This window comes from Cydia strobilella, chromosome 24 (genome assembly GCF_947568885.1).
Source record: "Cydia strobilella chromosome 24, ilCydStro3.1, whole genome shotgun sequence".
Taxonomy (NCBI): Eukaryota; Metazoa; Arthropoda; class Insecta; order Lepidoptera; family Tortricidae; genus Cydia; species Cydia strobilella.
The window spans coordinates 9,441,739-9,456,789 of NC_086064.1; the positions used below are offsets into that span (position 1 = coordinate 9,441,739).

The window sequence follows — 15,051 nt, forward strand, 5'->3', positions numbered from 1 at the left end:
GGTTTTCCCGAGGGGCTCCAGTATGGGGTTCTTTAAAAAAGGAGTGTACAGTTCTTTCAAATCTGGACATTCTTGGGGCTCATTCTACTCAGAATCGACAGCATTCTCCATCCTGCCATTAAAAAAAGATGTCCAAAAATGTCCATTCCATTACGTGACGTTTTTGTGTGAACATTTTTTTCACTCGTATGTGCGTGACGTAATGGAATGTAGAATTTTAATATTAAATTTTTGGGATTTTTTTTTATGATTGAATATGCTATTCTGAGTTGAAAGAACCCAAAAACACCAGGATCTGTGAGAATCAGGTTTTAAATATTTATTTGTGGTATTTTCTATAAAAAGGGACCTTATTGTCATCGACAATCTCTCTCTCGACAAGCTCTTACGCCATTATTAACGATGCTCCGATATAAATACAATGCCGCGCGAAGCTGTGCGGTGTAAGCGCCATCGACAATAAGGTCCCTTTTCATAGAAACGGCCCCATTTTAGAAAACGCCCTTGTAGTCCACGTACCTTCCTCTCGTTGTGCGTGTCGAGCATGGCGCGCGCGTCGGCCGCCGACTCCGGCGCCGCGCCGCCCCGCATGCGCTTCACGCTCTCCGACACCCACACCTCCAGCTCCTGCGCACACACACACATACATACACCTTGTAGTCCACGTACCTTCCTCTCGTTGTGCGTGTCGAGCATGGCGCGCGCGTCGGCCGCCGACTCCGGCGCCGCGCCGCCCCGCATGCGCTTCACGCTCTCCGACACCCACACCTCCAGCTCCTGCGCACACACACACATACATACACCTTGTAGTCCACGTACCTTCCTCTCGTTGTGCGTGTCGAGCATGGCGCGCGCGTCGGCCGCCGACTCCGGCGCCGCGCCGCCCCGCATGCGCTTCACGCTCTCCGACACCCACACCTCCAGCTCCTGCGCACACACACACATACATACACCTTGTAGTCCACGTACCTTCCTCTCGTTGTGCGTGTCGAGCATGGCGCGCGCGTCGGCCGCCGACTCCGGCGCCGCGCCGCCCCGCATGCGCTTCACGCTCTCCGACACCCACACCTCCAGCTCCTGCGCACACACACACATACATACACCTTGTAGTCCACGTACCTTCCTCTCGTTGTGCGTGTCGAGCATGGCGCGCGCGTCGGCCGCCGACTCCGGCGCCGCGCCGCCCCGCATGCGCTTCACGCTCTCCGACACCCACACCTCCAGCTCCTGCGCACACACACACATACATACACCTTGTAGTCCACGTACCTTCCTCTCGTTGTGCGTGTCGAGCATGGCGCGCGCGTCGGCCGCCGACTCCGGCGCCGCGCCGCCGCGCATGCGCTTCACGCTCTCCGACACCCACACCTCCAGCTCCTGCGCACACACACACATACATACACCTTGTAGTCCACGTACCTTCCTCTCGTTGTGCGTGTCGAGCATGGCGCGCGCGTCGGCCGCCGACTCCGGCGCCGCGCCGCCCCGCATGCGCTTCACGCTCTCCGACACCCACACCTCCAGCTCCTGCGCACACACACACATACATACACCTTGTAGTCCACGTACCTTCCTCTCGTTGTGCGTGTCGAGCATGGCGCGCGCGTCGGCCGCCGACTCCGGCGCCGCGCCGCCCCGCATGCGCTTCACGCTCTCCGACACCCACACCTCCAGCTCCTGCGCACACACACACATACATACACCTTGTAGTCCACGTACCTTCCTCTCGTTGTGCGTGTCGAGCATGGCGCGCGCGTCGGCCGCCGACTCCGGCGCCGCGCCGCCCCGCATGCGCTTCACGCTCTCCGACACCCACACCTCCAGCTCCTGCGCACACACACACATACATACACCTTGTAGTCCACGTACCTTCCTCTCGTTGTGCGTGTCGAGCATGGCGCGCGCGTCGGCCGCCGACTCCGGCGCCGCGCCGCCCCGCATGCGCTTCACGCTCTCCGACACCCACACCTCCAGCTCCTGCGCACACACACACATACATACACCTTGTAGTCCACGTACCTTCCTCTCGTTGTGCGTGTCGAGCATGGCGCGCGCGTCGGCCGCCGACTCCGGCGCCGCGCCGCCCCGCATGCGCTTCACGCTCTCCGACACCCACACCTCCAGCTCCTGCGCACACACACACATACATACACCTTGTAGTCCACGTACCTTCCTCTCGTTGTGCGTGTCGAGCATGGCGCGCGCGTCGGCCGCCGACTCCGGCGCCGCGCCGCCGCGCATGCGCTTCACGCTCTCCGACACCCACACCTCCAGCTCCTGCGCACACACACACATACATACACCTTGTAGTCCACGTACCTTCCTCTCGTTGTGCGTGTCGAGCATGGCGCGCGCGTCGGCCGCCGACTCCGGCGCCGCGCCGCCCCGCATGCGCTTCACGCTCTCCGACACCCACACCTCCAGCTCCTGCGCACACACACACATACATACACCTTGTAGTCCACGTACCTTCCTCTCGTTGTGCGTGTCGAGCATGGCGCGCGCGTCGGCCGCCGACTCCGGCGCCGCGCCGCCGCGCATGCGCTTCACGCTCTCCGACACCCACACCTCCAGCTCCTGCGCACACACACACATACATACACCTTGTAGTCCACGTACCTTCCTCTCGTTGTGCGTGTCGAGCATGGCGCGCGCGTCGGCCGCCGACTCCGGCGCCGCGCCGCCCCGCATGCGCTTCACGCTCTCCGACACCCACACCTCCAGCTCCTGCGCACACACACACATACATACACCTTGTAGTCCACGTACCTTCCTCTCGTTGTGCGTGTCGAGCATGGCGCGCGCGTCGGCCGCCGACTCCGGCGCCGCGCCGCCCCGCATGCGCTTCACGCTCTCCGACACCCACACCTCCAGCTCCTGCGCACACACACACATACATACACCTTGTAGTCCACGTACCTTCCTCTCGTTGTGCGTGTCGAGCATGGCGCGCGCGTCGGCCGCCGACTCCGGCGCCGCGCCGCCCCGCATGCGCTTCACGCTCTCCGACACCCACACCTCCAGCTCCTGCGCACACACACACATACATACACCTTGTAGTCCACGTACCTTCCTCTCGTTGTGCGTGTCGAGCATGGCGCGCGCGTCGGCCGCCGACTCCGGCGCCGCGCCGCCCCGCATGCGCTTCACGCTCTCCGACACCCACACCTCCAGCTCCTGCGCACACACACACATACATACACCTTGTAGTCCACGTACCTTCCTCTCGTTGTGCGTGTCGAGCATGGCGCGCGCGTCGGCCGCCGACTCCGGCGCCGCGCCGCCGCGCATGCGCTTCACGCTCTCCGACACCCACACCTCCAGCTCCTGCGCACACACACACATACATACACCTTGTAGTCCACGTACCTTCCTCTCGTTGTGCGTGTCGAGCATGGCGCGCGCGTCGGCCGCCGACTCCGGCGCCGCGCCGCCCCGCATGCGCTTCACGCTCTCCGACACCCACACCTCCAGCTCCTGCGCACACACACACATACATACACCTTGTAGTCCACGTACCTTCCTCTCGTTGTGCGTGTCGAGCATGGCGCGCGCGTCGGCCGCCGACTCCGGCGCCGCGCCGCCCCGCATGCGCTTCACGCTCTCCGACACCCACACCTCCAGCTCCTGCGCACACACACACATACATACACCTTGTAGTCCACGTACCTTCCTCTCGTTGTGCGTGTCGAGCATGGCGCGCGCGTCGGCCGCCGACTCCGGCGCCGCGCCGCCCCGCATGCGCTTCACGCTCTCCGACACCCACACCTCCAGCTCCTGCGCACACACACACATACATACACCTTGTAGTCCACGTACCTTCCTCTCGTTGTGCGTGTCGAGCATGGCGCGCGCGTCGGCCGCCGACTCCGGCGCCGCGCCGCCCCGCATGCGCTTCACGCTCTCCGACACCCACACCTCCAGCTCCTGCGCACACACACACATACATACACCTTGTAGTCCACGTACCTTCCTCTCGTTGTGCGTGTCGAGCATGGCGCGCGCGTCGGCCGCCGACTCCGGCGCCGCGCCGCCCCGCATGCGCTTCACGCTCTCCGACACCCACACCTCCAGCTCCTGCGCACACACACACATACATACACCTTGTAGTCCACGTACCTTCCTCTCGTTGTGCGTGTCGAGCATGGCGCGCGCGTCGGCCGCCGACTCCGGCGCCGCGCCGCCGCGCATGCGCTTCACGCTCTCCGACACCCACACCTCCAGCTCCTGCGCACACACACACATACATACACCTTGTAGTCCACGTACCTTCCTCTCGTTGTGCGTGTCGAGCATGGCGCGCGCGTCGGCCGCCGACTCCGGCGCCGCGCCGCCCCGCATGCGCTTCACGCTCTCCGACACCCACACCTCCAGCTCCTGCGCACACACACACATACATACACCTTGTAGTCCACGTACCTTCCTCTCGTTGTGCGTGTCGAGCATGGCGCGCGCGTCGGCCGCCGACTCCGGCGCCGCGCCGCCCCGCATGCGCTTCACGCTCTCCGACACCCACACCTCCAGCTCCTGCGCACACACACACATACATACACCTTGTAGTCCACGTACCTTCCTCTCGTTGTGCGTGTCGAGCATGGCGCGCGCGTCGGCCGCCGACTCCGGCGCCGCGCCGCCCCGCATGCGCTTCACGCTCTCCGACACCCACACCTCCAGCTCCTGCGCACACACACACATACATACACCTTGTAGTCCACGTACCTTCCTCTCGTTGTGCGTGTCGAGCATGGCGCGCGCGTCGGCCGCCGACTCCGGCGCCGCGCCGCCCCGCATGCGCTTCACGCTCTCCGACACCCACACCTCCAGCTCCTGCGCACACACACACATACATACACCTTGTAGTCCACGTACCTTCCTCTCGTTGTGCGTGTCGAGCATGGCGCGCGCGTCGGCCGCCGACTCCGGCGCCGCGCCGCCGCGCATGCGCTTCACGCTCTCCGACACCCACACCTCCAGCTCCTGCGCACACACACACATACATACACCTTGTAGTCCACGTACCTTCCTCTCGTTGTGCGTGTCGAGCATGGCGCGCGCGTCGGCCGCCGACTCCGGCGCCGCGCCGCCCCGCATGCGCTTCACGCTCTCCGACACCCACACCTCCAGCTCCTGCGCACACACACACATACATACACCTTGTAGTCCACGTACCTTCCTCTCGTTGTGCGTGTCGAGCATGGCGCGCGCGTCGGCCGCCGACTCCGGCGCCGCGCCGCCCCGCATGCGCTTCACGCTCTCCGACACCCACACCTCCAGCTCCTGCGCACACACACACATACATACACCTTGTAGTCCACGTACCTTCCTCTCGTTGTGCGTGTCGAGCATGGCGCGCGCGTCGGCCGCCGACTCCGGCGCCGCGCCGCCCCGCATGCGCTTCACGCTCTCCGACACCCACACCTCCAGCTCCTGCGCACACACACACATACATACACCTTGTAGTCCACGTACCTTCCTCTCGTTGTGCGTGTCGAGCATGGCGCGCGCGTCGGCCGCCGACTCCGGCGCCGCGCCGCCCCGCATGCGCTTCACGCTCTCCGACACCCACACCTCCAGCTCCTGCGCACACACACACATACATACACCTTGTAGTCCACGTACCTTCCTCTCGTTGTGCGTGTCGAGCATGGCGCGCGCGTCGGCCGCCGACTCCGGCGCCGCGCCGCCCCGCATGCGCTTCACGCTCTCCGACACCCACACCTCCAGCTCCTGCGCACACACACACATACATACACCTTGTAGTCCACGTACCTTCCTCTCGTTGTGCGTGTCGAGCATGGCGCGCGCGTCGGCCGCCGACTCCGGCGCCGCGCCGCCCCGCATGCGCTTCACGCTCTCCGACACCCACACCTCCAGCTCCTGCGCACACACACACATACATACACCTTGTAGTCCACGTACCTTCCTCTCGTTGTGCGTGTCGAGCATGGCGCGCGCGTCGGCCGCCGACTCCGGCGCCGCGCCGCCCCGCATGCGCTTCACGCTCTCCGACACCCACACCTCCAGCTCCTGCGCACACACACACATACATACACCTTGTAGTCCACGTACCTTCCTCTCGTTGTGCGTGTCGAGCATGGCGCGCGCGTCGGCCGCCGACTCCGGCGCCGCGCCGCCCCGCATGCGCTTCACGCTCTCCGACACCCACACCTCCAGCTCCTGCGCACACACACACATACATACACCTTGTAGTCCACGTACCTTCCTCTCGTTGTGCGTGTCGAGCATGGCGCGCGCGTCGGCCGCCGACTCCGGCGCCGCGCCGCCCCGCATGCGCTTCACGCTCTCCGACACCCACACCTCCAGCTCCTGCGCACACACACACATACATACACCTTGTAGTCCACGTACCTTCCTCTCGTTCTGCGTGTCGAGCATGGCGCGCGCGTCGGCCGCCGACTCCGGCGCCGCGCCGCCCCGCATGCGCTTCACGCTCTCCGACACCCACACCTCCAGCTCCTGCGCACACACACACATACATACACCTTGTAGTCCACGTACCTTCCTCTCGTTCTGCGTGTCGAGCATGGCGCGCGCGTCGGCCGCCGACTCCGGCGCCGCGCCGCCCCGCATGCGCTTCACGCTCTCCGACACCCACACCTCCAGCTCCTGCGCACACACACACATACATACACCTTGTAGTCCACGTACCTTCCTCTCGTTGCTGCGTGTCGAGCATGGCGCGCGCGTCGGCCGCCGACTCCGGCGCCGCGCCGCCCCGCATGCGCTTCACGCTCTCCGACACCCACACCTCCAGCTCCTGCGCACACACACACATACATACACCTTGTAGTCCACGTACCTTCCTCTCGTTGTGCGTGTCGAGCATGGCGCGCGCGTCGGCCGCCGACTCCGGCGCCGCGCCGCCCCGCATGCGCTTCACGCTCTCCGACACCCACACCTCCAGCTCCTGCGCACACACACACATACATACACCTTGTAGTCCACGTACCTTCCTCTCGTTGTGCGTGTCGAGCATGGCGCGCGCGTCGGCCGCCGACTCCGGCGCCGCGCCGCCCCGCATGCGCTTCACGCTCTCCGACACCCACACCTCCAGCTCCTGCGCACACACACACATACATACACCTTGTAGTCCACGTACCTTCCTCTCGTTGTGCGTGTCGAGCATGGCGCGCGCGTCGGCCGCCGACTCCGGCGCCGCGCCGCCCCGCATGCGCTTCACGCTCTCCGACACCCACACCTCCAGCTCCTGCGCACACACACACATACATACACCTTGTAGTCCACGTACCTTCCTCTCGTTGTGCGTGTCGAGCATGGCGCGCGCGTCGGCCGCCGACTCCGGCGCCGCGCCGCCCCGCATGCGCTTCACGCTCTCCGACACCCACACCTCCAGCTCCTGCGCACACACACACATACATACACCTTGTAGTCCACGTACCTTCCTCTCGTTGTGCGTGTCGAGCATGGCGCGCGCGTCGGCCGCCGACTCCGGCGCCGCGCCGCCCCGCATGCGCTTCACGCTCTCCGACACCCACACCTCCAGCTCCTGCGCACACACACACATACATACACCTTGTAGTCCACGTACCTTCCTCTCGTTGTGCGTGTCGAGCATGGCGCGCGCGTCGGCCGCCGACTCCGGCGCCGCGCCGCCCCGCATGCGCTTCACGCTCTCCGACACCCACACCTCCAGCTCCTGCGCACACACACACATACATACACCTTGTAGTCCACGTACCTTCCTCTCGTTGTGCGTGTCGAGCATGGCGCGCGCGTCGGCCGCCGACTCCGGCGCCGCGCCGCCCCGCATGCGCTTCACGCTCTCCGACACCCACACCTCCAGCTCCTGCGCACACACACACATACATACACCTTGTAGTCCACGTACCTTCCTCTCGTTGTGCGTGTCGAGCATGGCGCGCGCGTCGGCCGCCGACTCCGGCGCCGCGCCGCCCCGCATGCGCTTCACGCTCTCCGACACCCACACCTCCAGCTCCTGCGCACACACACACATACATACACCTTGTAGTCCACGTACCTTCCTCTCGTTGTGCGTGTCGAGCATGGCGCGCGCGTCGGCCGCCGACTCCGGCGCCGCGCCGCCCCGCATGCGCTTCACGCTCTCCGACACCCACACCTCCAGCTCCTGCGCACACACACACATACATACACCTTGTAGTCCACGTACCTTCCTCTCGTTGTGCGTGTCGAGCATGGCGCGCGCGTCGGCCGCCGACTCCGGCGCCGCGCCGCCCCGCATGCGCTTCACGCTCTCCGACACCCACACCTCCAGCTCCTGCGCACACACACACATACATACACCTTGTAGTCCACGTACCTTCCTCTCGTTGTGCGTGTCGAGCATGGCGCGCGCGTCGGCCGCCGACTCCGGCGCCGCGCCGCCCCGCATGCGCTTCACGCTCTCCGACACCCACACCTCCAGCTCCTGCGCACACACACACATACATACACCTTGTAGTCCACGTACCTTCCTCTCGTTGTGCGTGTCGAGCATGGCGCGCGCGTCGGCCGCCGACTCCGGCGCCGCGCCGCCCCGCATGCGCTTCACGCTCTCCGACACCCACACCTCCAGCTCCTGCGCACACACACACATACATACACCTTGTAGTCCACGTACCTTCCTCTCGTTGTGCGTGTCGAGCATGGCGCGCGCGTCGGCCGCCGACTCCGGCGCCGCGCCGCCCCGCATGCGCTTCACGCTCTCCGACACCCACACCTCCAGCTCCTGCGCACACACACACATACATACACCTTGTAGTCCACGTACCTTCCTCTCGTTGTGCGTGTCGAGCATGGCGCGCGCGTCGGCCGCCGACTCCGGCGCCGCGCCGCCCCGCATGCGCTTCACGCTCTCCGACACCCACACCTCCAGCTCCTGCGCACACACACACATACATACACCTTGTAGTCCACGTACCTTCCTCTCGTTGTGCGTGTCGAGCATGGCGCGCGCGTCGGCCGCCGACTCCGGCGCCGCGCCGCCCCGCATGCGCTTCACGCTCTCCGACACCCACACCTCCAGCTCCTGCGCACACACACACATACATACACCTTGTAGTCCACGTACCTTCCTCTCGTTGTGCGTGTCGAGCATGGCGCGCGCGTCGGCCGCCGACTCCGGCGCCGCGCCGCCGCGCATGCGCTTCACGCTCTCCGACACCCACACCTCCAGCTCCTGCGCACACACACACATACATACACCTTGTAGTCCACGTACCTTCCTCTCGTTGTGCGTGTCGAGCATGGCGCGCGCGTCGGCCGCCGACTCCGGCGCCGCGCCGCCGCGCATGCGCTTCACGCTCTCCGACACCCACACCTCCAGCTCCTGCGCACACACACACATACATACACGCATTACGCACAAACACAACTCTAACAATAACTAGCTAAATTAATTTTGTCTCAGGCAGAAACGTCTGCGAACGACGCTATTGAGCTACGATGATGATAGTAATACAGTTGTAGTGTGTGTATCGTGTAAGTGTACTTGATTAATATATAAAGACCTATATATAACCTATTATTATTCAATAACCTACTATTCTTCAGTAATAAAACACATTTATTCGAGAATGGTCCTTTGCTTGCTATCCGCCGAGCCACCCTAAAGGATTTATTTATTTATTTATTTAAACACATTTAAATGACATTACAGTGTAAAACTAATGCGCCATGAAAGTTAATTACATTTAAATTACAACTATTACTATGATATATTTACAACACAGTTGAGCACCTATCATCCATCCTCTCACAAAACCTCAGACATTCACTGCACACAGCCGTCCATCGCCACGCAAACATGTCGCAGTCAGTAGCTGATGTTTCTATGGAAAGCATCACGTGATCACCTGTCATGTCATAGAAAAGTAAGCGCCGGATGCTCCGGCCCGGACACGGTCCGGTCTAACGTGAGTCATCCTTTATATGGCGACCCTGCCTCGCGCATCACGCGTTGCGTGACTTGAACTGTTCTAATGTGCTATGGAAAAGTTTGAGGATATCGCGATGCATCTCATAATCATTTCGTTCAGTACAGTCGAACTGACAGTTTTACTATGTTCAATATTTAGTATTCGTCTTTATTTGTAAATATCGACATAAGCCATGCAAAAGCAGTATTAACATGTTACATTAAAACTAATCATGCACATAATTAACAATAAAATCATAAAAATAAATAAACAGACAAACAATCAAAAAGTAGTCCTAGAAGTAACACATTACAGACAATTAAAAAATAAATTAGATGCTACTATTTCGATATAGTCATTTAAGTTGATTGTTTGCTAATTACCTTAAGGCTATCGTCGAACTTATGTTCAGCGATGGCGTCGTCAAGTAGCGCGGTGCGCGTCGCGGCGAGCTGCTGCAGGCGCTCCCAGTCCTCGCGGAGGGACGACAGCCGACCCTCGATCTCCTCGGCGCGTTCTGGATGTCTATAAAAAAAACAAAAAATAGTTATTTGTGCAACAAGAGAGGAAAGTTGGTTTTTCTTGCGAGTGTTTATTTTGAGTCCGAAAAAGCGAAAGATTCTAAGGTAGAATCTTGAGCGTAGCGAGGGACTCAAAAACACGAGATGTAAAATAACTTTGCTCTCGTGTTGCACACATAATTTTTCACCTCAGTAGTGAGAACATATTAAAGGTTAAAATGTATTTCGAATTACACAAAATAAACAACAAAAAAAAGTATTATAATATGTACGATACGATAAGATACGATACGATACGAGACGAGACGAGACCGGACCGGACCGGACCGGACCGGACCGTACCGGACCGGACCGGACCGTACCGTACCGGACCGTACCATACCATAAAAAAAATGTAATAAAATTATGAAGTTCATGGCCTTCACTAAATTAAAAAGCTACATTGTTTCACTCCCTGGAGTGAGGAAAGTCGCACTTTACTCACTCCAGGGAGTGACGAAAGTAGGCTTGTTCGAGCTGCTGAGGTGAAAATATTATTTCAAGCTGCAAGGCTCATAACCAGTTATTACAAATGTCATACTTATACAACAAATATATACAATTATCTCTTAAAATTAATCTTATCATTCACAAAAATTTAAAGTAAAATTAAAATTGAACAGCACCAGCGTCGCTCGCTAAAAACCATACTCCTGCGAAAGCTGTGCAATTTGTGTTGCCGACTAATCTGAACATGACGTCATATGTTCGGTACTCACTTTCTCTGCAGCGTGGCTCCCTCTGCACACAGCTGCTTGATCTTGTCTCCCACAGCGCCAGCCTCGGCCGCTCTGGCCAGATGCCGCCGCTTCAACTCCTGCGCAGCGTCCAAGTCGCGTCCGCGCTCGTTGCTGCTAAAGAGGGCTGCTTTCTTCGCGATGCGCTCCGCGGTGTCTTCCACGTCCCTAAATTAAATAATACAAGTTTGGGAACAAATCAAATTATTTTATTAAATATTTTGATTTGTGTTTTTAAGTAGTCACACTACTATATATAAATTAAAAACTGTAATAGATGTCAGATATTAAAGAAAAAGTGAAAGTGAAAAAAAAAAAACACCACCACTGGAGGGCTTCATCACTTTTTCTTTAATATATGACATCTATTACAGTTTTTAAACAATACATTTTGTATAATATTAAATAAGATTATCTGACGATAAGAGATATTAGATTTTAATGAAAATTGTAGGGAAAAGCAAAGTTTCTATTTAATAAAATAAAGAAAAACACTGTGTATTTTGCTTAATATTTCGTTTGGAAAAAGCATCAAGCTGTGCACAATTTCTTACAAATGGGTGTAAAAATTATTTAAATATTTTTGATAATACATGAAGGTACAAATGGTGAAGGAAGTATTATCTACCAGTCAATCATAGGCTAAACAGAACCTAGTGTAAATTTAATTCGATAACGTACGCGTTTACGTTATGTTTATTTCTGTATGGGATTTTGAATAGCGCGCCAAGCTGGACGTTTTGGAAACTCAAAATCCCATACAAAATGTCTTTTAGTTATTCGTAGACGTTAATATTGTAGTTTTCCTTTTTAAATATTATTGTACGTTCTGTAAGTTTGTCTATCTAATTCGAATTTTCCACTCATTTACTCTAAGGTTAGCTGGAAGAGATACCTTATGGGGATAAGCTCGCCTTTGTACCTAAATTTATATGAATTTCATTTTAACATTTTTTTTGTACAATAAAGTGATTTGCTACTACTTAACACAAACATGTACGACACTCAGCTATCGAATGAAATGTGCACTAGGGGCGCAGAAAGATTTAAGTCGTTGCAAGGTCTTCCAGAGTAGAATTTACTTTACTGTTAACTTTTGTCTAGTCAGAAATCGACGCAGATTTTTCACCATCGCCGTCGAGCTTTAGTAAGTTTGAATAACTTAGGTAGTCTAGGTGCCCTGTTAAAACACCTGATCCATACTAATATTATAAATGCGAAAGTCTGTCTGTCTGTCTGTCTGTGTGTTCCCTCTTCACGCTTAAACCGCTGAATCGGTTTAGATGAAATTTGGCATAGAGATAGGTTGAGTCCCTGAGAAGGACATAGGATAGTTTTTATCCCGAAAATCATCCCTTAAGAAAGTAAAAAGTGGGGTGGAATTGAGATAATTAATGAAGTGTCTGCTAATTTGTGTGCATAATATGCTCAAATTGAATAATTGCTATAAGATTTTCTCCAGGCGCTATTCTTACTCTAGCTGGGGTTACTAAGTCCACGCAGACGAAGTCGCGGGCATAAGCTAGTAGACTATAACGGACCTGTTGAATGCGTGTATCTCGAGCGCGGCCGCGAGCGCGTCGCGGTACTTCTGCAGGTTGCCGCTGAGCGCGCGCCACTTCTCCAGCAACAAGTCGCGGGCATAAGCTAGTAGACTATAACGGACCTGTTGAATGCGTGTATCTCGAGCGCGGCCGCGAGCGCGTCGCGGTACTTCTGCAGGTTGCCGCTGAGCGCGCGCCACTTCTCCAGCAACAAGTCGCGGGCATAAGCTAGTAGACTATAACGGACCTGTTGAATGCGTGTATCTCGAGCGCGGCCGCGAGCGCGTCGCGGTACTTCTGCAGGTTGCCGCTGAGCGCGCGCCACTTCTCCAGCAACAAGTCGCGGGCATAAGCTAGTAGACTATAACGGACCTGTTGAATGCGTGTATCTCGAGCGCGGCCGCGAGCGCGTCGCGGTACTTCTGCAGGTTGCCGCTGAGCGCGCGCCACTTCTCCAGCAACAAGTCGCGGGCATAAGCTAGTAGACTATAACGGACCTGTTGAATGCGTGTATCTCGAGCGCGGCCGCGAGCGCGTCGCGGTACTTCTGCAGGTTGCCGCTGAGCGCGCGCCACTTCTCCAGCAACAAGTCGCGGGCATAAGCTAGTAGACTATAACGGACCTGTTGAATGCGTGTATCTCGAGCGCGGCCGCGAGCGCGTCGCGGTACTTCTGCAGGTTGCCGCTGAGCGCGCGCCACTTCTCCAGCAACAAGTCGCGGGCATAAGCTAGTAGACTATAACGGACCTGTTGAATGCGTGTATCTCGAGCGCGGCCGCGAGCGCGTCGCGGTACTTCTGCAGGTTGCCGCTGAGCGCGCGCCACTTCTCCAGCAACAAGTCGCGGGCATAAGCTAGTAGACTATAACGGACCTGTTGAATGCGTGTATCTCGAGCGCGGCCGCGAGCGCGTCGCGGTACTTCTGCAGGTTGCCGCTGAGCGCGCGCCACTTCTCCAGCAACAAGTCGCGGGCATAAGCTAGTAGACTATAACGGACCTGTTGAATGCGTGTATCTCGAGCGCGGCCGCGAGCGCGTCGCGGTACTTCTGCAGGTTGCCGCTGAGCGCGCGCCACTTCTCCAGCAACAAGTCGCGGGCATAAGCTAGTAGACTATAACGGACCTGTTGAATGCGTGTATCTCGAGCGCGGCCGCGAGCGCGTCGCGGTACTTCTGCAGGTTGCCGCTGAGCGCGCGCCACTTCTCCAGCAACAAGTCGCGGGCATAAGCTAGTAGACTATAACGGACCTGTTGAATGCGTGTATCTCGAGCGCGGCCGCGAGCGCGTCGCGGTACTTCTGCAGGTTGCCGCTGAGCGCGCGCCACTTCTCCAGCAACAAGTCGCGGGCATAAGCTAGTAGACTATAACGGACCTGTTGAATGCGTGTATCTCGAGCGCGGCCGCGAGCGCGTCGCGGTACTTCTGCAGGTTGCCGCTGAGCGCGCGCCACTTCTCCAGCAACAAGTCGCGGGCATAAGCTAGTAGACTATAACGGACCTGTTGAATGCGTGTATCTCGAGCGCGGCCGCGAGCGCGTCGCGGTACTTCTGCAGGTTGCCGCTGAGCGCGCGCCACTTCTCCAGCAACAAGTCGCGGGCATAAGCTAGTAGACTATAACGGACCTGTTGAATGCGTGTATCTCGAGCGCGGCCGCGAGCGCGTCGCGGTACTTCTGCAGGTTGCCGCTGAGCGCGCGCCACTTCTCCAGCAACAAGTCGCGGGCATAAGCTAGTAGACTATAACGGACCTGTTGAATGCGTGTATCTCGAGCGCGGCCGCGAGCGCGTCGCGGTACTTCTGCAGGTTGCCGCTGAGCGCGCGCCACTTCTCCAGCAACAAGTCGCGGGCATAAGCTAGTAGACTATAACGGACCTGTTGAATGCGTGTATCTCGAGCGCGGCCGCGAGCGCGTCGCGGTACTTCTGCAGGTTGCCGCTGAGCGCGCGCCACTTCTCCAGCAACAAGTCGCGGGCATAAGCTAGTAGACTATAACGGACCTGTTGAATGCGTGTATCTCGAGCGCGGCCGCGAGCGCGTCGCGGTACTTCTGCAGGTTGCCGCTGAGCGCGCGCCACTTCTCCAGCAACAAGTCGCGGGCATAAGCTAGTAGACTATAACGGACCTGTTGAATGCGTGTATCTCGAGCGCGGCCGCGAGCGCGTCGCGGTACTTCTGCAGGTTGCCGCTGAGCGCGCGCCACTTCTCCAGCAACAAGTCGCGGGCATAAGCTAGTAGACTATAACGGACCTGTTGAATGCGTGTATCTCGAGCGCGGCCGCGAGCGCGTCGCGGT

At 58.3% G+C, this 15,051-nt stretch overlaps 1 protein-coding gene across 1 annotated transcript in view; it reads right to left on the minus strand.

The window, feature by feature from the left end:
* LOC134752025 (spectrin beta chain) overlaps positions 1–15,051 on the minus strand; it is a 180,012-nt gene that overhangs the window by 79,505 nt on the left and 85,456 nt on the right. The window contains exons 52-54 of the mRNA XM_063687585.1: positions 11,197–11,382; positions 10,301–10,442; positions 9,221–9,328 (exon numbers count right to left, since the gene is read on the minus strand). Coding sequence (XP_063543655.1) covers positions 9,221–9,328; positions 10,301–10,442; positions 11,197–11,382 — 436 coding nt within the window. The remainder of the gene's footprint in view (positions 1–9,220; positions 9,329–10,300; positions 10,443–11,196; positions 11,383–15,051) is intronic.